This window comes from Oryctolagus cuniculus, chromosome 1 (genome assembly GCF_964237555.1).
Source record: "Oryctolagus cuniculus chromosome 1, mOryCun1.1, whole genome shotgun sequence".
NCBI lineage: Eukaryota > Metazoa > Chordata > Mammalia > Lagomorpha > Leporidae > Oryctolagus > Oryctolagus cuniculus.
The window spans coordinates 215,714,488-215,737,763 of NC_091432.1; the positions used below are offsets into that span (position 1 = coordinate 215,714,488).

General features: G+C 47.8%; 1 protein-coding gene across 5 annotated transcripts in view; it reads right to left on the reverse strand.

Annotated features, from left to right (window-relative positions):
- Positions 1-23,276, reverse strand: part of SUSD1 (sushi domain containing 1) — a 143,337-nt gene that overhangs the window by 81,163 nt on the left and 38,898 nt on the right. For all 5 annotated transcript variants that reach the window (XM_070055604.1, XM_070055600.1, XM_008252259.4 and 2 more), the window contains exon 6: positions 7,750-7,929. In XM_070055604.1, coding sequence (XP_069911705.1) covers positions 7,750-7,929 — 180 coding nt within the window. The remainder of the gene's footprint in view (positions 1-7,749; positions 7,930-23,276) is intronic.

Genomic DNA, 23,276 nt, shown 5'->3' on the forward strand with positions numbered 1-23,276 from the left:
CAAAAGAGAACCCTGCGAGGTGTATCTTGGAGGAGACACTGGAGTGCAGATGAACCAGAAGTCACAGGAAAGGACGCGATCATGGGTGGCTAGCGTATGTCAGACCCAGACAGCTCGCTGTGGCCTTGACCTGGCTTTCATGGCAGCCATAAGAAAGAACAATAGAGAGAGCCAGAGGGGCCGGCGCTGTGGTGCAACATGTTAAAGTCCCAGCCGGTAGTGCCAGCATCCCAAATGGTTGCCAGTTCGCATCCCGGCTGCTCCACTTCTTTTTTTTTTTTTTTAAGATTTATTTTGTTTATTTGAAAGAGTTACAGAGAGAGGTAGAGACAGAGCGAGGGGTCTTTCCATCCACTGGTTCACTCCCCAGATGGCCACAACAGCCGGAGCTGTGCCGATCTGAAGCCAGGAGCCAGGAGCTTCTTCTACTGCTTTCTCAGGCCATAGCAGAGAGCTGGATCGGAAGAGGAGCAGCAACGGGACTCGAACCGGCGCCCATATGGGATGCTGGTGCTTCAAGTCAGGGTGTTAACCCACTGTGCCACAGCACCGGCCCCTGGGCTGCTCCACTTCTGCTCCAGCTCCCTGCTAATGCGCCTGGGAAAGCAGCGGAGAATGGCCCAAGTACTCGGGTCCCTGTTGAGACCCAGATGAAGCTCCTGGCTCCTGGCTTTGGCCTGGCCCAGTTCTAGTCATTGCAGCCATTTGGGGAGTGAACCAGAAAATGGAAGACCCATCCCCCTTTGTCTCTACCTCTCTCTGTAACTCTGCCTTTCAAATAAAATAAATCTTTAAAAAGACAGAGATCAGAAGAATGAGGTGAGAGAGAAGGGACAGAGAGGAGTCCAGGCTGAATGCTGGCCTTATAGTCTGGAAGGCCTGAGTGGGTCGTAGCCGAAGGCACGGGTGCAGGTGACACACGCTAAGAGGACACAGAGAGGGCCCAAGGGACGCTGGGAGAGTCCACATCCTGAGGGAAACCATGGGAGACAGAGCAACACAACACAGAGGTGGGCGGTGAGCAGAGGGGCTGACGCCGAGGATGGGAAGGAGTGTCCCTTCCGTGACGGCCACCACTGCACTCCCTGGACAATGGCCTGAGCAGCTCCTCTAGGTACCCAGGGCGGCCTCTGCATCTCTCTTCTCTCTCAGGTTCTTCCTCCCCTGGTGGGGAGCCCGCTGTGTCTTGGGGATCTGAGGGCTGACTCTGAGCAGCAGTAGGTAAAGCAGGCCTTTGGCCCAGCCAGTTGTAAGACACATAGTTCTCTTTGGATTGGAAAAAAAAAAAAAAATAACAACAACAAAACAGGGGCCCCCACAGCACCCAGCTGGATTTGGAAAAACAAAACCCTTGTGAATGATAAAGTAAGTACCTTTGTGTTGCTGTATTTGGGGGTAGGGGTGGGGGAGGGGAACGAGTTTCTACTTACATAAACATACACATGGAATATCATGTATTTGGGTATTCCGGTAGCATCTAGCATGAGAGGAATTCAAAAAGTTTATGGAAAATGGAATTGAAAGATGAGATTATTTTGGTGTAAAACTAACTGGAAATTCATACATAGCTTTTTCATAATTCACATTTTCATGAACTTTTTAAAAGCTTATTTTTTAAAAAAATTATTTGAGGGGCCGGCACTGTGGAGTAGTGGGTAAAGCCACAGCCTGCAGTGCAGGCATCCCGTATGGGCACTGGTTCAAGTCCTAGCTGCTCCTCTTCTGATCCAGCTCTCTGCTATGGCCTGGAAAAGCAGTGGAGGATGGCCCAAGTCCTTGGGCCCCTGCACCCGCATGGGAGACCCAGAGGAAGCTCCTGGCTCCTGGCTTCGGATCAGCGCAGCTCTGGCCTCTGCGGCCAACTGGGGAGTGAACCAGCGGATGGAAAACCTCTCTCTCTCTTTGCCTCTCCTCTCTCTCCGTAACTCTGACTTTCAAATAAATAAATAAATCTTTAAGAAATTAAAAAAATTATTTGAAAGGAAGAACAACAGAGACTGAGAGAGAGAGAGAGAGAGACATTTTCCACATCTGCTGGTTCACTCCCCAATGCCAGCAACATCCCAAGCTGGGTTAGGAACTCCTTTTGGGTTTCCCACATGGGTGCAGAAACCCAAGCACTTGGGCCATCATCTGCTGCTTTCCCAGGTGCCTTAGCAGGGGACCAGATCAGAAGTGGGTCTCAAACTGGTGCTGATATTGGATGCCAATGTTCCAGGCAGAGGCTTAACCTGGTGTGCCATAGTACCAAGCCCTAAAAGTTCTTTCTTTTAAGTCTCAGAGTCTCAGAGAGAAGTAACACGGGTTAGAGCAGTGCTTTTCTACGTTGCATTACACACTTCAGGATGAGCTCTGGTGGCACATAAATCCATTTTTATATGATCACCACATAATAATTTTGTGTATATTAGAAAAAATACACGTAGTTTACCAAACACATGATATTACAAATATATTCACATATACTACAAATCTCTCTTTAATAAAAACATTTAAATTATAAATTTGTTTAAATATAAGGTGGGGCTGGCATTTGGTGTAGCAGGTTTAGTTACCAACTGGGACACCAACATCCCACATGGGCACTGGTTTGAGTCCTGACACTCTACTTCCAATCCAGTTCCCTGCTAATGCACCTGGGAAAGCAGCAGAAAATGGCCCAAGTACTTGGGCCCATGCACCCATGTGGGAGACCCAGATGAAGCTCTTGGCTCCTGGCTTTGGCCTGGTCCCAGCCCTGGCCATTGTAGCCATCTGGGGAGGGAACCAGCAGATGGAAGATATCTATCTCTATCTCTCTCCCTCTCCCTCCCTGTAACTCTTTCAAATAAATCATATATACACATACACACACACACACACACATAGAAGTTGTCTTAAGAAATATATTCAGCAAATAATAATTTTATTATGGCAAACATCATTACAGCAGTACACAAATAATGTAAGCCTGGGAGACCCAGGCATAGGATAGAATGTGGTCTTCTGAGGGTTGCAGACCGGAGTTCAAACCCTGCCTCTCCTATCAGCAAGACACTGAATGACCCTGGGAAAGTTGCTTAACCTTTATGAGTCCAGATTACTCATCCATGGAATGAAAATAACAATGCTACCTTCACCGGCTTTACACAGCATGAAATGAAATCAAGCATGAAGGTCCCCAGCAAAGTCTGGCTGTGTGAGTTGGTGTTCAGGTGGCAGGAACTATAATGCCCAATATCCACACACATCCCGGCCACGGGACTATTTCCATAAACGTGTCCATGTGTCCTGGCTGACCTTTCTTTCCCACAGGAAATGTGGACAGCTCCAAGGGAGCACTCGGGACTGCAGGGGGATCAGTGAGCCCTGGAGGTGAGGCAGGTTAGGGGCTCCAGGAAGGGCACCTCCCCAACCCTGATAAACAGTATGTTTCAACAGAGACATTATCCTCCTCCCTGCGAGCAGGGAGTGAGTGCCAGCCTAATAATTATTAACTCAGATTCTACATAAAAAGCCAAATGACCGAGGCAGAATGCAAGCCAATCCCAGTCTTATCAAGAATGCATCAACCTCTTTGATCTTGAGGTGAACCAGCTCACACACATCCAGCTGCAACCTGGGGTTTTTCCAGACACTAAAGTAGTTGCCTAACACCAGCCGTCTGAAGTTTCCAGTCCAAACTGGCCTTTAAAAAAAAAAAACTCTCCCACCATCCCACACTTCATTAAAAAAAAAAAAAAAAAAAAAAAAAAAAAAAAAAAAAGGCAGATCGGGGCTACCAATGCAAAGGAATACAGCTCCAGAAATTGTTTTTCTAAATAAATGAAAACAAGTAAAAAGATGAATGGTCCCATCTCGTGCAGACAGAGTAACAACCGAGGGAGAAGGCACCCTTCAGAGAGCAGGCAAAAAAAAAAGCCCAAGAGGTGGGAAAAGCCCAGGAAGGTAAAGGCAGCCAACACGGAGGGAGTGCAGAAGACTGGGGGTGTGTGTGTGAGGAGTGGATGGAAAACAAAGAAGGTGAAGCAGCATCTCACTTCATTGCCAGAAGCGGCTCCTGCCCACCCCCTCCCCATCATCTGCACTGCAACATGAATTAATCAGCATGTAAATCACTCCCTTTAGCTAGGGAAATTGAATTTGGCTGCCAATCCTGATGGAGGGCGAAGAGGCCTCCTCACAGAGAGATCACAGCTCTCAGGGAGAACGCCTTTTCTTGCCTTAAATCAAAGCCTGCACAAGCCCGTGGCAACAGCTGCAGCTGGAGCCACAGACTTTGTGAAAGGTGGCAGGCTGAGGACGGTAATTGTAATTAGCAGTTACATAACATGTTTGTTCTTCAAAGTGCTCTACAAGCATCAGCTAATTAATAGCCTACCAAGCCCCATGCAGATCCACTGGTTTTTCATGTAGTGACTAAGCCTCGTACCCCCCACTGAATCCAGACCAGCTGGAGCAAGAAAGCAAATGGCTGAGAGACCAGAAGTTATCCCCAGGCCTCTTATCAGTGGCTCCACAGGTCCCTCTGTGCCAGGACCGCTTCCCAAAATATGGACATCAGTGTTCCAGGAGGCAGCTGCCACGTTCCCTCCAACCAACTCCTGGAGGCGCTACTGGACACGCAGTGGTAAGCTGGAGCAACTCGGTTTCATCCAGTCCGGCATCAGCACTTTGCAATTTCCCCAATCGGTAAGACTGGGACCCTGAAGTCCTTGGTGTTAGCTCTGGGTTTACCCTCGCTGCTCTGTGCAAGTCGGGCAAGTCTATAAGAGGACCTAGCTGGGTATGTAGCTTCCCATCCCAATCTACCCTCTTGTGCTTCTGTGATTTGCAGACTCGGGCCTACATCGTCTTGGTGGAGGCCACTGAACCCAGCAATTGCAGGGCCGCAGAGCCAAGTTTTCCACCTACTCCAAGGATGTTTTCCCCAAAGGACTTCAGAGATCCATGTGAATTTGTCTGGAAAATATTATGTGTAAATATGCAGGTGCATTTCCTTCGGGGGGTCCTGGGGGAATCTGTTTCCCCTGCTGCCTGATAAATTCCAAAATGGCAGTGCCTACGGATGTGGCTCACACACAGAACATGCAAAAGAGATACCCAGGGCATGAGTGGATCTCATCAAATTCCTACCCCCAAAATTGTTATGAACCATTGCTCTGTGAATAATCTCCAGCAATCCACATGTTTTGCTTATTCTCAATATACTTTCAAATTGGCAAGACTCAAAACATTCTACCAGGGCCGGCGCTGTGGGTGTAGTAGGCTAAGCCTCCGCCTGCGGTGCTGGCATCCCACGTGGGTGCAGGTTCATGTCCCAGCTGCTCCACTTCCAGTCCAGCTTTCTGCTAATGGTCTGGGAAAGCAGCAGAAGATGGCCCAAGTGCTTGGGGCCCTGCACCTGAGTGGGAGACCTGGAGGAAGCTCCTGGCTCTGGATTGGCTCATCTCTGGCCATTGCAGCCATTTGGGGAGTGAACCAGAGGATGGACGATCTCTTTCTCTGTCTCTCCTTCTCTGTTTGTAACTCTGCCTCCAATAAATAAATAAAAATTAAAAAAAAAAATGTACAACGCTGCTGCTAGTTGAACCCGAGACAGGGACAAAGCAACTTGAGATTTCACTGTCTGGAGACGAAGCAAGTCAACATCCAGAACCATATTCCCAGTCCCATTCAAGACTGCACCCTGACCACCCATCACAACTGGTTCTTGGAGGCGGATGTTTGAAATGAAATGTGGAGAAGTGCACACTTCCGATTCATGAGGTCTTCTTTACACGAAGCTAACAAATTCAAGGAAAAGACTAACATGTGCATTGTGCGCCACACGTCCCAAAGTGCTCCCCACGGGCCATCTCACTCCCAACACTGTTTGAAGCCAGAACGACAGACTTTATTCCCCGCCCCCTCCTCTTTTGACAGATAATAAAACCGACGCTTTTAATGCCTGGCCTGATGACACAGTTAATATAAGTATAAAATTAACTGAAAACTGATCTCTGTACACAACAAGAATGGGAAAGGAAGAAGGAGGAGAAAGAAAGGCGGGAGTATGGGTGGGAGGGAGGGAGGTAGCAGGGGAAGACGCGTCACCATGTTTCCAAATCTGTATACATTAAATGCATGAAGTTGTATTTCTTAAACAAAATAAAAATAAAATAAATAATAAAAAATAGCACTGCTAGAATTTGAACTGAGCTTTCAAAACTGCTTTTCACCAGCAATTCCACTTGTGAGTAAGTAGCCAAAAGAAATAAAAGCAGGCTCTCAAAGGCATATTTGTAACTGGTGTTTATAGCAGCATGTTCACAACAGCCAAAGGACAGAGGGCAACGCAAGTGCCCAGTGACGGGTAACTAGATAAACAGAATGAGGTCTACACAGTGGAATATTAATTCATTAAAAGCAAGGAAATTCTTGCACATGCTACAGCATGGATGGACCTTGACGACATTACACCTGGTGAAAGGGGCCAGCGTTGCGCAGCACAAGGGTAAGCCTCAGGTTCCTGTATCAGAGCGCTGGTTCAAGTCCCAGCTGTTCCACTTCACTTCCAGCTCCCTGCTAATGTGCCTAGAAAGGCAATGGAGGATGGCCCAAGTGCTTGGGCTGCTGCCACCCATGTGGGAGACCCAGATGAAGTTCCTGGCTCTTGGCTTTGGTCTGGCCCAGCCCTGGCTAATGCAGGCGGTTAGGGGGAGTAAACCAGTTGATGGAAGATGAATATGTAATCTTTCTTTCTTTGTCACTTTGCCTTTCAAATTAATTAATTACATTTTATTAAGCTTAGTGAGATAAGACAGTCTCAAAAAGACAATTCCATAGGAATCTACCTATTTGAGATACCAAGAGTAGTCAAACTCCTAAGGGACAGAAGTAGACTGGTGGGTGTCAGAGGCTGTGCAGACTGGGGAATGGCACATTGCTGTTCAAAGGCTATGGAGGGGCTGGTGCTGTGGAGTAGTGGGTAAAGCCACTGCCTGCAGTGCTGGCATCCCATATGGGCACCAGTTTGAGTCCTGGCTGCTCCACTTCCAATCCAGCTCTCTGCTGTGGCCTGGGAAAGCAGTAGAAGATGGCCCAAGTCCTTGGACCCTTGCACCCACGTGGGAGACCTAGAAGTTCCTGGCTCCTGGCTTCAGAACAGCCCAGCTTAAGCCTTTGTAGCCATTTAGGGAGTAGATCAGTAGATGGTAGACTGACTGACTCTCTCTCTCTCTCTGCCTCTGCCTCTGCCTCTCTGTAATTCTGCCTTCCAAATAAATAAATAAATCTTTCAAAAAAAAAAAAAAAGGCTATGGAGTTTCAACTTGGCAAGGTGAAAAGATTTGGAGATGGGTTCTACAACAACACAGAATTAAACACTTAAAAATGGCTAACAAGGTGAATTTTATGTTTGTTTTTTGACAGTTAATTAACATTCAAAAACCTCTTTCCATTAAACCACAATTTTTCTGAACAGCTGTCAATAGAGCTTATGGGAGATGGTGGGGAAGGGCGAAGGCAATCATAGCCAGCCAAGCAGAGGAGACAAGAACCACTGTGACAGAAGGTAAGTTTCAAAAGATGGACGCATGAAATGTTCATTCAACTTATTTCCCCAACCCACCCTCTAAGTCGTGAGGATTTAGCTGACAAATCTAAGGCAGGTGCCCCCACAGGCAAATGGCACAGCCAAACACAGTACCCGGATGGAGGCAGCAACCTAGTGGCCCATGCTGCATGCTCTCATTGACTGTTTTGTTCCCAGAAGAATGGAATCAGCACCTGTGCAGGTTAAAGTGCTCTCTCTCCAGACGCCTTTCGCTGTGCAAACAGAGGTGATCTTTCCTCCAGGGCTCTCAAAGCCCTCCTGGCACTCATAGTGAGCCACCGCGCCGGGGCTGGAGCTGGGGTTCCCGACCAAGATGGCAGCCGGCACTTGTGGAGGGCTGCCACAGTCGATCTCTGCGAAGGCAAGCAACAAGTCACTCGTGATGAGCTTGAACTTCCAACTCTGCAAGCTCTGTTTTACAGACAGACATTGAATCACGGCAGAGGCCACACACATGGGGAACAAGAAAATACTCACCCCAGCAAATAATCCCAAGTAGGGATATGAAATAAGGTTGCTCAGATGTACAGAAAACAAGTATGCCTAAAACTTAATGAAATTTCCAAATATGCACACATAGAGAACACAAATTATGAGATTATTTACATATAAAGAATTTTTTAGTCTATGAAATAACACATTAGGGTTCTTTTAAACATTAATATTTTTGGTCCCTTTTACTATATGTCTGTTGACTGTTAACTTCTGTGTAAATGACAATGAAATTGTAGCAACTGCTATTAACTGAATAGTAAATATATACAAAACCTCAACTTTTTAATATAAATTAATGGATAAAGTACTTTCTAAACACTCAATTTCTATATACCTTTTTAAAAATATTATATACTCTTTGGTCTTTGCTTCTGTTTTTTTTTTTAAGTTTTTATTTAGTTTCATTTTATTTGGAAGGCAAAGAGACAGAAACAAAGAAAAAGATCTTGTATCCACTAGTTCACTCTCCAAATGCCTGCAACAGCCAGGGCTGGGCCAAGCTAAAGCCGGAACTCGGAACTCAGATCTCAAAGAATATCTACCATGTGGTTGGGAGGGACCCAAATACTTGAATCATCATCTGCTGCCTCCCACGGTGCACATTGGCAGGAAGATGGAATTGAAAGTGGAGCAGTGACTAGAATATGGGATGCAAGCATCCCAAGCAGTACTTAACCACTGTACCAAACATTTGCCCTTGCACATACCTTTGAAAGAAAGAAAAAAAAAACATTGCATAAAGGAAGACAAAATCAGAATTATTTAATGCGCATTGTGGCACAGTGGCAAAGACACAGCTTGGCTCTGGGGCTAGCGCTGTGGCATAGTAGGCTATGCCTCCTCCTGCAGTGCCGGCATCCCATAAGAGTGCCAGTTCATGTCCCAGTTGCTCCTCTTCCAATCCAACTTACTCTGCTATGGCCTAGGAAAGCAGCAGAAGATGGCCCAAGTGCTTGGACCCCTGCACCCAGAAGAAGTTCCTGGCTCCTGGCTTCCAATCCGCCCAGCTTCGGATCGGCGCAGCTCCAGCCATTGCGGCCATCTGGGGAGTGAACCACTGGATAGAAGACCTTGCTCTCTGTCTCTCCCTCTCTCTGTAACTCTACCTCTCAAATAAATAAATAAAAATCTTAGGAAAAAAAAAAAAAAGAAGAAGACACAGCTTGGAATGCCTGCATCCCACATCACCGTGCCTGGTTCAAGTGTGGGTTCTTCTGATTGCAATCCAGCTTCCTGCTTTGGCATACTCTGGGGTCAGAATATAGTAGTAGTTCAAGTACTTGGGCCCCTGCCACCCAAATGCAAGACCTGGATAGAGTTCCCAGCTCCTGCTCCCAGCCCAGCCTAGCCCAGACCTGGTTGTTGTGGACATTTAGGGAATGAACCAGCAGACAGAAAATCAATCCATCTTTTGCTCCTCCTCTCCCTCTCCTACTCTCTCTTTCCCTCTCTCACTCTCTCTGCCTTTCAAATAAATAAGTGAAACTGTTTTCAAAATTAAAATTATAAAAATGATTTGAAATTTCTTTTCTGTATAACCCTAGCTACTAGAAGGCAGTGGGATATTTACAAAGAAGTACATCTAAAGGAGAAAGGTGATAATATTACCACTGTGGACCCACTAAATTGTACTTCACATAAGAACACGAGAAAGTCATCTTCAAATATTTCAGTATTTTTTAAAAAATCTGTATGTGTGTATTTCCTAAAAATAAATTCAAAACAACCATGATTGAAAAAAAATGCATATCCTAAGGAAGAGGGAGAACCCAGGCTGGCTTTGAAGAAACACGAACGGCAGTGAAATGTGCAGATAAGTCTCCATCATCACTTGAATGTGAGTGGAAGCTCAAGCTACAGTAAAAGATTCTAGAACTCGGGGCTGAAAATGCAAAACAAAAACTCTCTCTCTCTCTCTCTCTCTCTCTCTCTCTCTCTGCCTCTCCTTCTCTCTGTGTAACTCTGACTTCCAAATAAATAAATAAATCTTGAAAAAGAAAAATAGGTGGCTTTGCTCAAAGGAGCCTCTGACACAGAATTAAAGGTCTTAGTGGAACTACACTGGTTTCCATCCCTTCATGGATGCTGGCTGTGTTGCAGGATATCAGGTATCTCCCCGAGAGAGGCTTCCCAGAGCAAGCTCTCAACTGTTGTCATTGTCGTTATCACAAAGCCCTTAACACAACAGCCCAACCCACCCAACTGGTCATTTGGTCACGAGATTCAAGAAAAAAGTTGGCCTTTCGGTCCAACTCAAAGTCCTGAGCAGACAGGGGACCAGAACAAGCAGTCACTTCATCATCTCCCTCTGTCTACCCTGCATGTCTCATGTTTGCGCACAGGGTTTTGCTCCACTTTTGTACTTGTTTACCAGACACAAGACCCTTGGCTCTCATGATTTTCCAACATTGAACCTTTAGATATATTTACCGGCCAGAAATATTGCAAGATATGAGTACATCTGAGTGTACACAAGCAGCCAACCAAACAGGTAGTTAATGTTTCCTAAGACTGCCCAGTCATTGTTGACAGCTAAAACATCTTCCAGTTTAAACCAGAAGTCATTCTGTTGCAGCAGGACGAAGCGGGAACATCAGTGAAGAGGTTGAGATTATAGGTTTATGTGGGCTTAACTATCCGGAAGAGCTCCATGGAGAGGTTAGGCAGGGAACAAAGTGACAGGTAGTTAGGTTAGGGGAGAATCCCTAAAGAAATGAGAAGACAGAAGAAACCTAGACAGGTCTTAGAGAGAGAGAGAATGGCAGGAAGCAGGCATTTAGCTGGTGGTTAAGATGTCCACATCTGATACCGGAGTAGCTGGGTCCAATTCCCAGTTCTGGCTCTTGACCCCAGCTTCCCACAGATGCAGGCCCTGGGAGGCATTTGGGGACTAAACCAGTAGATAGGGGAGTGCTTTCTCTCTCTTTTTCTCTCTGCCTTTCTATCTACATATTATCTATCTATCTATCTATCTATCTATCAGACCTCTTTGACTGTTGGATCAAACGGGAGAATCAGAGAAGAACAGGAACAAAAGGGAAAAGTCAGGCAGGGTCAGTGGGAGGTGGACGGACTTCAGAGGTGATGGCGAAGATGGGAAGAAGGTAGACTGGAGATGCATTCTGGAAACAGCACTGAACATTCTTAGTGATAGGTCAGATGCGAAGGTGACAGGCAGGAGGAAGTAAGAATAACTATTATCTATGCTTATATGAGTATTATCAATACTCTTCATTTGACTTTTATTTCCTGCTTTGAAGATTTAGTAACTTCTAATGAAAATATTATGTCTTCCAAATACAGGATAGTTTCTAAAAATCAGAATCTTTTTTATGTCATTCTTGTACCTCCACAAACCTACCTAAAATCACTGGTTTTACATAACTACCTAATAAATAGTTGTTCAATGATTTCTTTTTTAAAAAATATCTATTTATTTATTCAAAAGGCAGAGCTACAGAGAGGAAGAAGTAGAGAAAGAGAGAGAAGTCTTCCATCCACTGGTTCACTCCCCAGATGGCTGCAATGGCTGGAGCTGCACCAATCCAAAGCCAGGAGCCAGGAGCTCTTCCAGGTCTCCTACACAGGTGCAGGGGTTCAAGGACCTGGGCCATCCTCCACTGCTTTCCCAGGCCATAGCAGAGAGCTGGATCAGAAGTGGAGCAGCCAGGACTCAAACTAGCGCCCATATGGGATTCTGGCACTGCAGGCAGCAGCTTTACCCACTACTACATGCCGCTGGCCCCAATCACTGATTTCTTACAACTATATCATTGTTCAGGATGCAATAAATGCTACTTTGATATGATAATTAAGTAGCATTTACTTTCCAGAGAGAGGCAACAGACATCAGTCAATCTTAAGTACAAACAATGAGACAGACAAGACTTCCATATTAGTACCCAAAAGAGGTAACAAACACCTACCTAACCCCAAACAGATAACAGTAGAGAAAAAACTCCACAACTAGTATCAGCCTCGTATGGAAAATTCTAGAAAACTGTTCAGGCCTCAAGAATTTCAGCAACAACAGCACTCACTGAAATCCTACTACACACAGGTAGTTTACCAGACCTGTAATCTCTTATTAATTCCCCACAGGGCACCACACAAAATATGTGGGTTTTTTTCCCATGTCATCACACGTATAAAAATGAAGGCCTTAGTGCTCATGTCACACCCAAAGGTCACACTACTAGTAAAAGATAGGGCCAAGAGGGGGATGCATTTAGCATGGCCGGTAGGGCACGGCTTGAGACACTGGCATTCCATATCAGAAAGTACCTGGGTTCAACTCCTGGGTCCACTTCCTGTCAAAGCACATCCCAAGAAGTAGCAGATGATGGCTCAAGTACTTGGGTCCTTGCCACCCAATGTGGGAGACCTGGACTGAGCTGTAGGCGCCTGGCTTCAACGGGGCTCAGACCTGGCTGTTGCAGGCATTTGGAGAGTAAACCAGTGAAGAAAAGATCCCTATGTCTGTTTATGTCTCCCTCTCTCTCTCTCTCTCTCTCTGCCTTTCAAATAAAATGAAAATTAATTTTTAAAAAAGACAGAGCAAATAATCAGACTGTGGTTGTTGGGATTCCAGAGTCCAGGTCCGTTAAATCTGGGCGGCCTCACAGCAAAGGGGTCACATCAGGCCCTGCGTAGGACTGACCTGATGGATCAGCTAACACCTCAGGAGAAGACTGCACGAAGGAGCATTCAAACCAGTCTGGACGGTTCTAGGACAACTCCCCCTGCCCCATTTTGTCTCCAAGAACTTTCTAGAACACAAGAACTGCTGGCAACAGACTCCCTTCTGGAGCTGTGTGGTCGCCCCTCTGAATCCTTCTTGGTATCGATGCACCATGAGATGGTCTGGCCTCCGTCTTGCTTGGAATATGGCCCTGTCATAGTCATTCCACCATGCTTAAGGGGTACACAAGAAAACTAATGCTTCCTATTAAGAGGGACTCGACAATTAATCCAACAGCAGCTACAGAGGATAACAAAAACATAATTCTGTGGCAGTCATTTGGGACAGAAGTTAAGACATTGCTTGGGACACCAGTATCCCATAAGAGTCCCAGCTCTGCTCCTAACTCTAGCTTCCTGCTAATGCACACGCTGGCAGGCAGCAGGCGATGGCTCAAGTACTCGAGTCCCTGCTACCCATGTGGGAGACCTGGATAGAGTTCCAGGCTTCTGTCTATTGTAGGCATTTGGGGAGTGAACCAGTGGATGAAGACCTCTCTTTCTCTATATCTAAAATAAATTTTTTGGGCCGGTGCTGTGGCACAGAGGATTAACGCCCTGGCCTGAAGTGCCAGCATCCCATATGGGTGCCAGTTCTAGTCCCAGCTGCTCCTCTTCTGATCCAGCTCTCCGCTATGGCCTGGGAAAGCAGTGGAGGATGGCCCAAGTCCTTGGGCCCCTGCACCCTCATGGGAGACCCGGAAGAAGCTCCTGGCTCCTGGCTTCAGATCAGCGCAGCTCCAGCCGTTGCGGCCCATTGGGGAGTGAACCAACGGATAGAAGACCTCTCTCTCTCTCTCTGTCTCTCCTCTCTCTGTGTAACTCTGACTTTCAAATAAATAAATAAATCTTTAAAAAAATAAATAAATTTTAATTTTTTAAAACTATTTTTAAACATAATTCTAGGGATGGGTGCTTGGTAAAGCAGCTGAACACACAGCTTATGACCTGGCCCAGCCATGGCTGTTGTGGACATTGGGGGAAAAATACAGTAGACAAAAGCTCTCTCTCTCTCTCCTCTCAAATAACATGAAAAATAAATGAATAAAAATAAATTATGGGGGCCAAAGCTGTGGCGTAGTGGGTAAAGCCACCGCCTGCAGTGCTGGCATCCCATATGGGCACCAGTTCAAGTCCTGGCTGCTCCACTTCCAATCCAGCTCCCTGCTATGGCCTGGGAAAGCAGTAAAAAACGGCGCAAGTCCTTGGGCCACTGTACCTGCGTGGGAGACCCGGAGGAAGCTCCTGGCTCCTGGCTTCGGTTCAGCGCAGTTGCAGCCAATTGGGGAGTGAACCAGTGGATGGAAGACCTCTCTCTCTGCCTCTCCTTCTCTCTGTGTAACTCTTTCAAAGAAAATAAATAAATCTTTAAAAAAATAAATTATGAAATATAATCCTATGAGTCTGGCATTGTGGCACAGCAGGTTAAGCAACTGCCACTTGCAATGCCAGCATCCCATAGCAAAGAGCCAGTTCAAGTCCCAGGTGCTCTGCTTCTGATCCAGCTTCCTGCCAATGTATCTGGGAAGGCAATGGAAGATGGCCCAAGTAAATGGACTCTTGCCACCCATGTGAGAGACCAGAATGGAGTTCTAGGCTAGATTTTCAAACTAGCCTAGACCTGGCTCTTATGGCCAAATATTTGGAGGGGGGGTGACCAAAAAATGAAAGATCCATCTCTTTCTTTCTCTCCCCTTTATCTTTCTCTCTCTCTATCCCTCTCTCTCTCGCTCGCTCACTTTGCCTTTCAAGTAAGTAAATAAATCTTTTTTTTTTTTAATAAAATATAGGCCAGCATCACGGCTCACTAGGCTAATCCTCCGCCTGTGGCACTGGCACCCAGGTTCTAGTCCTGTTGGGGCACCGGATTCTGTCCCGGTTGCTCCTCTTCCAGTCCAGCTCTCTGCTGTGGCCCCGGGGAAGGCAGTGGAGGATGGCCCAAGTGCTTGGGCCCTGCACCCACATGGGAGACCAGGAGGAGGCACCTGGCTCCTGGCTTCGGATCGGCGCAGGGCACTGGCCGTAGCAACCATTTGGAGGGTGAACCAACGGAAGGAAGACCTTTATCTCTGTCTCTCTCACTGTATCTCTGTCTAACTCTGCTGTTTTTAAAAAAATAATAATAATAATACTGCATGAAAACCTTCCCACTCTTACAATCACAAGGAAATAAACATTTTCAAACCATTTATACCCAAAGAAAAGACAAAATAAGCACGAATTTGCATTGCATATGCACCAGGGTGCTCATGAAAGCCCATGTTTCTCTGGCTAATTACATTATTAAATAACAACATTGGAATCTGCATCAAGAATACAGTCAACTAATTATGAGCACAGTTGGAAATTTTTCCTTACTCCCCTATTGTCTGCGATTTTATTCAAGTAATCAACTTCCATTTGGGTCTCCCTGGGGTGGGGGCAAAATATGTTGTGTTCATTCTAAGGGTCAAATTTTCAGTCTGCATTGATCTCACATCTTGAAGGTAAAAATGTTTATCCCCGCTGCTGGCTTTAATATTCTACCCAAGAAAATGTTTCAGAAGGGAATCTGTGTGAGGCAAAGTATAAGCAATGCACGGGTTTCATCAGCAATGGACGACACCACACGTGTCACTCACATTGGCTGCCATTCAACCACAAACATCAGCACAATCATGACAGAGTTAACACAGTAATGTAAGGCTTTCTCTCAGACTGCTTCAGCGATCAATAAATTACAAGCTGAAATCGAAAAGAAGTGACTAGCAATGCCTAGAAAGCGCAGGAGACATTGTGCTAGCTGCCAGGGGAAATGAACAATGGATTTATTCTTCTTACTGATATCGACCAACCCCCTACACACACACAAAAGAAAAAATCTTCCCAGGATAAACAAACAAGGAGTAGATGGGCAGCTCTGGTAAAGTGTGAAAATAGAAGAAAATGGCATGAGTCAATTGCATCTTCACCCAACATCAGACATAAGTCTCTACCACGCCCTGGACTCCAACCAGAAGCTTTACCCATGACCCGGAAATAAGGGACCGTGGTAGGCGGTGAGGGCCCCGAGGGTCCAGGCACATTACCCCAGTGTCTCCATGAGACACCTCTGCTCAGGCTCCGACAGTTCAGCTGCTCTGATGGGGACGGGGTTGCAGTGTGGCCCTCAGGGTCTCCGGAGCTGAAAGTCAGTCCACTGGAAGGCAGCAGAGGGTGAGAACTTAACCCCACTCTGGTGCTGAAGGCAGGTGGTTAGGGTTCGAGAAGGCCAGGAGCATGGAGCCCCCATAAAACGCTGGTTTTATGAGAAGACAGAGATCAGAGGACAGAGAGCCGCATGTGCACTCCTTGTCTGCCGTGTGATGGCCTGTGCCACCTTGGGACCTGGCCAGCAAGGGCACCATCCCCAAGTATGACCCCTTGGCCTTGGACTTCCAAAACCACGAGCTAAACAAGCTCAGGTATGTTACTGGAGTAATGAAAAACAGACTAATATACTAACATAGCTGTACGTCTCCCATAGTGAAAGTGTCCTCTCCTATATTTTTTAAATATCCTCTGTGGCGGGTATTGTGGCACAGTGGGTTAAGCCACTGCCTGTGACACCAGCATTCCTTATGAGCACGGGTTCAAGTACCTCTGCTCCACTTCTGATCCAGCTACCTGCTAATGTGCCTCAGAAAGCAGTGGAATATGGCCCAAGTACTTGGGCCCCTGCACCCATGTGAGAGAGCAGGATAGAGTTCCGGAGTTCCCTGCTCCCGGCTTGGGTCTTTTCCAGCCTGGGCTGGGCTGTTGTGGCCATTCGGGGAGTGAACTAGAGGATGAAATCAATCTCCCTCTCCCTCTCCCCTCTCCCCTCTCCCTCTCTCCTCCATGTGTGTGTGTGTGTGTGTGTGTGTGTGTGTGTGGTGTGTGGTGTGTGGTGTGTCTCCTTCTGTAACTCTGCCTTTCAAATAAAATAGGGGCCAGCACTGTGGAATAGCAGGTAAAGCTGTCACCTGCAGCGCCAGCATCCCATATGGGCACTGGTTCATGTTCTGGCTACTCATCTTCCAATCCAGCTCTCTGCTATGGCCTGGGAAAGCAGTAGAAGATGGCCCAAGTCCTTGGGCCCCTGCACCCACATGGGAGACCAGGAAGACGCTCCAGGCTCCTGGCTTCAGATCAGCCCAGCTCCAGTCCTTGCGACCATCTGGGGAGTGAACCAGAGAATGGAAGACCTTTCTCCCTGTCTCTCTGTCTATAACTCTACCTATAACTCTACCTTCCAAATAAATAAAATCTTCATATATATATAAAGATAAGGGGCCAATGCTGTAGCACAGTGGGTTAAAGCCCCAGCCTGCAGCACTGACATCCCATGTGGCTGCCAGTTCAAGTCCCAGCTATCTCACATCCAATCCAGCTCTCTGCTATGACCTGAAAAAGCAGCGGAGAATGACCTAAGTCCTTGGGCCCCTGCGCCTACATGGGAGACCTGGAGGAAGCTCCTGGCTCCTGGCTTCGAATTGGCTCAGGTCTGGCCATTGCAGCCATTTAGGGAATGAATCAGCAGATGGAAGACCTCTCTCTCTCTGTCTCTACCTCTCTCTGTAATTCTTTCAAATAAATAAAATAAATCTTAAAAAAAAAAAGGCAGAGATCACATTCTGTGTGAACACATACATTCTTAAAAAAATAAATAAATACAAAGATCAATATATAGTGAGGTGCCAGAAAATGTATTTCAAACAAGCAAGACCTCCCATCACGTGGAACATGGGTGAGAAGCACAGGATGGGTGTGCTGTCCCCTCCCGTCCTCCCTTCCCTTGGTGGGCATCTTTGTCACCCACAGCCCTCATCCGTGCAGAGTCCAGATGTGGTCTCCGAATCCTTTCTGCGTTAGTGCTGAACATTCAGGGGCAGACGTCCAGCATGGCAGGTAAACCACTGCTCGGGATGCCCACTGCCCTTACCGAGGGCCTGTGTTCAAGTCCTGGCTCTGCTCTCCACTCCAGCTCCCTGCCAATGTGCACCCTGGGAGGCAGCAGGTGATGGCTCAGGTGACTGAGACCCTGCCACCCACGAGGGAAACCCAGATTGAGCTCCAGGCTCCTCACTTCGGCCTGGCCCAGGCCTGGCTGCTGTTGCAGGCATTGGGGGTGAACCAGAGGATGCAGGGGCTCACACTCACTCTCTCTCTCTCTCTCTCTCAAATGAAATATAAGTAAAGAGATTCAGTGGCATCCCATGCATTTGAAATTTATCTGTCACCCCACAGTCAAAGGCACTAATTTGTGTTCCAGTGTGGACCAGAAGTCTTTCACACTCTCCCCAGCTTTGCTGAGACGAGATCGGGCTCCACTAGGAAAATCTCCCATGGCGAAGAGTTGACTCAGCAGCAACAAAGTCCTTTGTGTGGGTTCTAGACCACACATGAGCAAGGCCAGGTTTACCCCAGCGTCCCTCTCCTTCGAGAGCCTCCACCGCTTCCGTCACTGCCCCCCATCTCCAGGACTGCTTTTACATAGAATCTGCCTTCCAGGGGCTGGCAGCATGGCGCACTAGGTTAATCCTCTGCCTGTAGTGCTGGCATCCAATATGGGCGCCGGTTCAAGTCCCGGCTGCTCCTCTTCCAGTCCAGCTCTCTGCTATGGCCTGGGAAATCCTCTCTGTCTCTCTCACTGTCTGTAACTCTGCCTGTCAAATAAATAAATAAATAAATAAGAATCCACCTTCCAGAAAAGTGCTTTGCATTCTCAGCGTGGGACATAAACTAGTGACAGGAGGTAAGTCGCTTCCTTGTCCTGGCCCTGAAACTCCTTTGTGAAACGGGAAATGAAACCAACTTATCAACCTCATTATCCTGGACGTGCTGGCCACCTCCAGCAGCCTCAGTCCTCCATTGGTGGCCATTAGAAACCGTGTCCTGCCCTTGATGACCAACTCAAAGGAGAACCTCAGCCTGTGCCGTCGGCCACAGCACTGGGCTGCCCAGCCCATGAGGACCACATGCATGGACAGGGAGAAACAAGAGTTAAAGCAAGGCCTTGGTTCCTGTTTCATCAAAGCATAAAGATTTAAGGCCAAGTAAGAAGCAAGCATCAAAAACCAGAGAGCAAAGCAAGATGATCAAGAATCAGGAGAGGGGGCCCAGCGCTGCGGTGTAGTGGGTAACACTGTCATCTGCAACACGCTGTCGTCAGCTGGTTTGCTCCCCCAAATGGCAACAATGGCTCCGGGGCTGGACCAAGCCAAAGTCAGGATCCTGGAACTCCATCCAGGTCTCCCACCCTCAGTGGCCAGAACCCAAATACCTGGGTCATTTTCCTCTGCCTTCCCAGGTGCATTAGCAGGGAGCTGGTTTGGAAGTGGAGCAGCCAGGACTCAAACCCGTGCTCTGTGATGCTCAGGGCTGCTGGCAGCAGCTTAGCCCACTGCATCACAATGCCAGCCCCATGGGGTGTTATTGCTTCATGGAGACAGACCTTATGTTTAAGATGATGAAACAGATTTGGAAATAGATGGCAGTAACAGCTACACAACATTGTGAATATACTTAATGCCCCTGATGTGTATACTTACAAACGGCTAAAACAGTAAACTTTAGAGTATACAGCTTTTAGCACCTTTTTTTCTTAATTGAAAACAGACATGATGGATTTCAAGTAGAGGACAAAACATGTGCAAATGTCCTGAGGTTGCTGCAGGCAGCGAAGACAGACAAAACCTGTTAGAAAGTCAAAAGGGCCAAAGCCCCATTGCCTTCAGAAACCAAGGTTAGGAGTTTGGATTTGATCCTAGTTGCAGGGGCCATTTCAATGTTGTCAGCAGCATTTCAAGCAAGGGAAGAGGATAATTCAATCTATGTTGTAAGAGGTTTGTGCTTGCTGCTGGATGGGAAAAGGGCTGCGGGGAGCAAGCGTACAAGCGGATTCTTAAAGGGACTCTGAGCAGCACACACATACTGATGGTGAGAATTCCAGCCTGAAAGGATGAGACGGTCCCATGAAGGAGGGGACACACCTGGAGCCCTACAGCTGGGCTGCCCACACGAGAAAGCACTCTTCACCGGACCGGAACACAGGCGGGCCGCCTGCCTCGTGCTCAAAGGAAAAAGCAAGAACGCCAGTCCCTCCCGGTAACCACCCATTTCCACTCTGAACACTCGGAGTCTTTCAGCCATCCTTCCCATAAAATCCACGGGGTCTCACACTTCTTTCCTCATCAGGGGTCTACTTGTCTTTCTGTGCCCCCAGACTCGACGTCCTTAGCTGCAGTAGTGACCATGTATGGCGTCAGACCTGGACTCTGGATGTGTTGTTGATGAGAACAGAGTTAGAGGGACTCCCTCACCTCGCTCCTGGCATGGCTGAATTTCAAAAATTTAGGTTCTGGGGCTGGCACTGTGACGCGGCGGGCAAGGCCGCTGTGTGGGATGCCAGCATCCCATATGGGCACCAGTTCATGCCCCGGCTGTTCCACTTCTAATCCTGCTCCCTGCTAATCCAGCGGAGAAAGCTGCAGAAGATGGCCCAAGTGCTTGGGCCCCTGCACCCACATGGAAGACCTGGTTCCTGGCTCCTGCCTTCGGCACAGCACAGGCCTTGCTGTTGTGGCCATTCAGGGAGTGAACCAGCAGACAGAAGATCTCTCTCTCTCTCTCTCTCTCTCTAACTCTGCCTTTCAAAGAAATAAAACAAATCTTGTTTTTAAAAAAAATCAGGGCTGGTGCCTCAGCTCACTAGGCTAATCCTCCGCCTGCGGCGCCGGCACCCCAGGTTCCAGTCCCAGTTGGGGCGCCGGATTCTGTCCCGGTTGCCCCTCTTCCAGGCCAGCTCTCTGCTGTGGCCCGGGAGTGCAGTGGAGGATGGCCCAGGTGCTTGGGCCCTGCACCCCATGGGAGACCAGGAGAAGCACCTGGCTCCTGGCTTCGGATCGGCACAGTGCTTCGGCCGTAGCGGCCATTTGGGGGGTGAACCAACAGAAGGAAGACCTTTCTCTCTCTCACTGTCTGTCTCTGCCTGTCAAAAAAAAAAATAATAATAATAATCAGGTTCTATAAGCTGCTGTCAACTTGTCAACTTGCAACTTTTCTGGAAATTAAAGAAATAATAACAAAACTACAGGAAATGCAACGCCAGAGAATCGATGGGCACGTGTGACTGACATTTCAATCCATTCCTACCTGGACAGGAAGAGGGGCCACGGAGGCTCCTGCCTTTAGAAGCTTCCAGGCCTCTTTCCCTGTGCTACCACCGCTCTCTGAGGCGCACTTACACGGAGGCCCCGGGTCTGTGTCACGGGCACCCCTGCCGTGTCCAGGAGACAGCAAACGACAGGATCCACCAACTGTAGCCTCAGCAACGGGGGAAGCCCAGCCCGAGCCACAAAGCCCGCAGTCTGTGCCAGAGCTGCCCTGGCAGCCACGCTCACAGCCTACTCGTGCTGTTAGTGGCTTTGTAACCAAGCTGAAAATAGAGTGGCAGCTGGCACGGGGCCCAGCTTCTGGAGCCCGCAGGAGGCTGCAGGCTGGAGGGTAAACCAGAAGGCATGCGTGTGCTCTGAGGAGCAGGCACTGCCGTGGGAAGCCATGTGGTGCCAGGGGGCAGGGGAGGCGGCCGTGGGCAGGCAGAGGGAGTCGTTAGGAGAGGGCGAGAAAGAAGCCAAGGTGCTCCCAAATCCCAGCTCTCTGGGGAATGGAACAAGCACCCTCCTCTGAATCTCAGCCCCGTCATCCAGGGGACCGCTAACCGTCTGAGTACCAGGAACCGCCTCGTTCGCCTTTCCTACATAAGCCCTTGGAGGGGGCTTTGATGTGCACGTCGGCACGATTCAGTCTCAGCTCTGCATTTTAATTGATCCACTGAAAGATCATCTTAGAACTACAATAGGGGCTGGCACCGCGGCTCACTAGGCTGTGGCGCTGGCACACTGGGTTCTAGTCCCGGTCGGGGCACCGGATTCTGTCCTGGTTGCCCCTCTTCCAGGCCAGCTCTCTGCTGTGGCCAGGGAGTGCAGTGGAGGATGGCCCAAGTGCTTGGGCCCTGCACCCCATGGGAGACCAGGATAAGCACCTGGCTCCTGCCATCGGATCAGCACGGTGCGCCGGCCACAGCACGCTGGCCGCAGCGGCCATTGGAGGGTGAACCAACGGCAAAGGAAGACCTTTCTCTCTGTCTCTTTCTCTCACTGTCCACTCTACCTGTCAAAAAAAGAAAAAAGAAAAAAAAAGAACTACAATAGGCCTTCAGATATCTTAAGCTCCGGGGACCGGGGGCCAGTGCTATGGTGCAGTGGCAGGCTTAGTCACCACCTGAGGAGCAGGCATCCCATATGCTCACCTGTCCAAGACCTGACAGCTCCACTTCTGATCCAACTCCCTACTAATGCACCTGGGAAAGCAGCGGAAGATGGCCCAAGTGCTTGGGCCCCTGCCACCCACGTGGGAGACCAGGAGAGAGTTCCTGGCTTCAGCCTGGTGTAGCCCCAGCTGTGAGGCTACTTGAGGAGGGAATGAGCAGACAGAAGATCTTTCTCCCTCTGTCTCTGTTACTCTTTCAAATAAATAAATCTTTTCTTAAAAAAAAAAAAAAAAGAATTTCTTAACCTCCACGGATGATCATGAACTATCAAATGTGCTTCAGAACCTGAACAGCCCACAAGAATATCAAAAGGATGAACTCACCCAGGTACACTACTATGAGTCCCAGTTAGGCAAGAAATTCAATGAAAATGGCATTACTGGGGCCGGTACTGTGGTATGGCAAGTTAAGCTGCTGCCTGAGACTCCAGCATCCCATATGGGTATGGGGCAGGTCCTGACTGGTCCATTTCTCATCTAGCTCCTTGCTAATGGCTTGGGAAAGCAGTGGAGAGGTTGGCCCAAACGCTTGGGCTCCTGCCACCCACATGGGAGACCCAGATGAAGCTCCTGCCTCCTGGCTTTGGCCTGGCTCTTCCTTGGCTGTTGCTGCCACGTAAGGAGTGAACCAGTAGACAAACAATCTCTCTCTTTGTCTCTCCTTCTCTCTCTCTCTTTGTAAGTCTGACTTTCAAATAAATAAATAAATCTTTTAAAAAAGAAAATGGTTTTGTTTCCTTTTCCAAAACAAAAACAATTGTCTAATGTGTAAAAAAAATTATTTTTAAATCCTTCAAAAGAGAAAGTATATAAAACATAAAATCACTCAGGGTCCCCCAGGAGGGAATTATCACTGTTAACAGGTTGCTGTGTGGCCTTCTCAATTTTTTTCCTAAGCATACCTCTACATAGGACATTCTTCAAAAGTAAGATCATGTTATTCACAGAGTTGTAACTCGGAGATACACAGTTAACATTTACCTATGTCAACAAACACTCTCTGCTAACATAATTTTATAGAATACCTGATATTCCACTCTATGTATACTCACGATATATTCAACCCATTCCCTATTCAGAGATATTTGGGGTTGTATCCAATATTTCACTACTATAAACAGTTATAAACAATTAT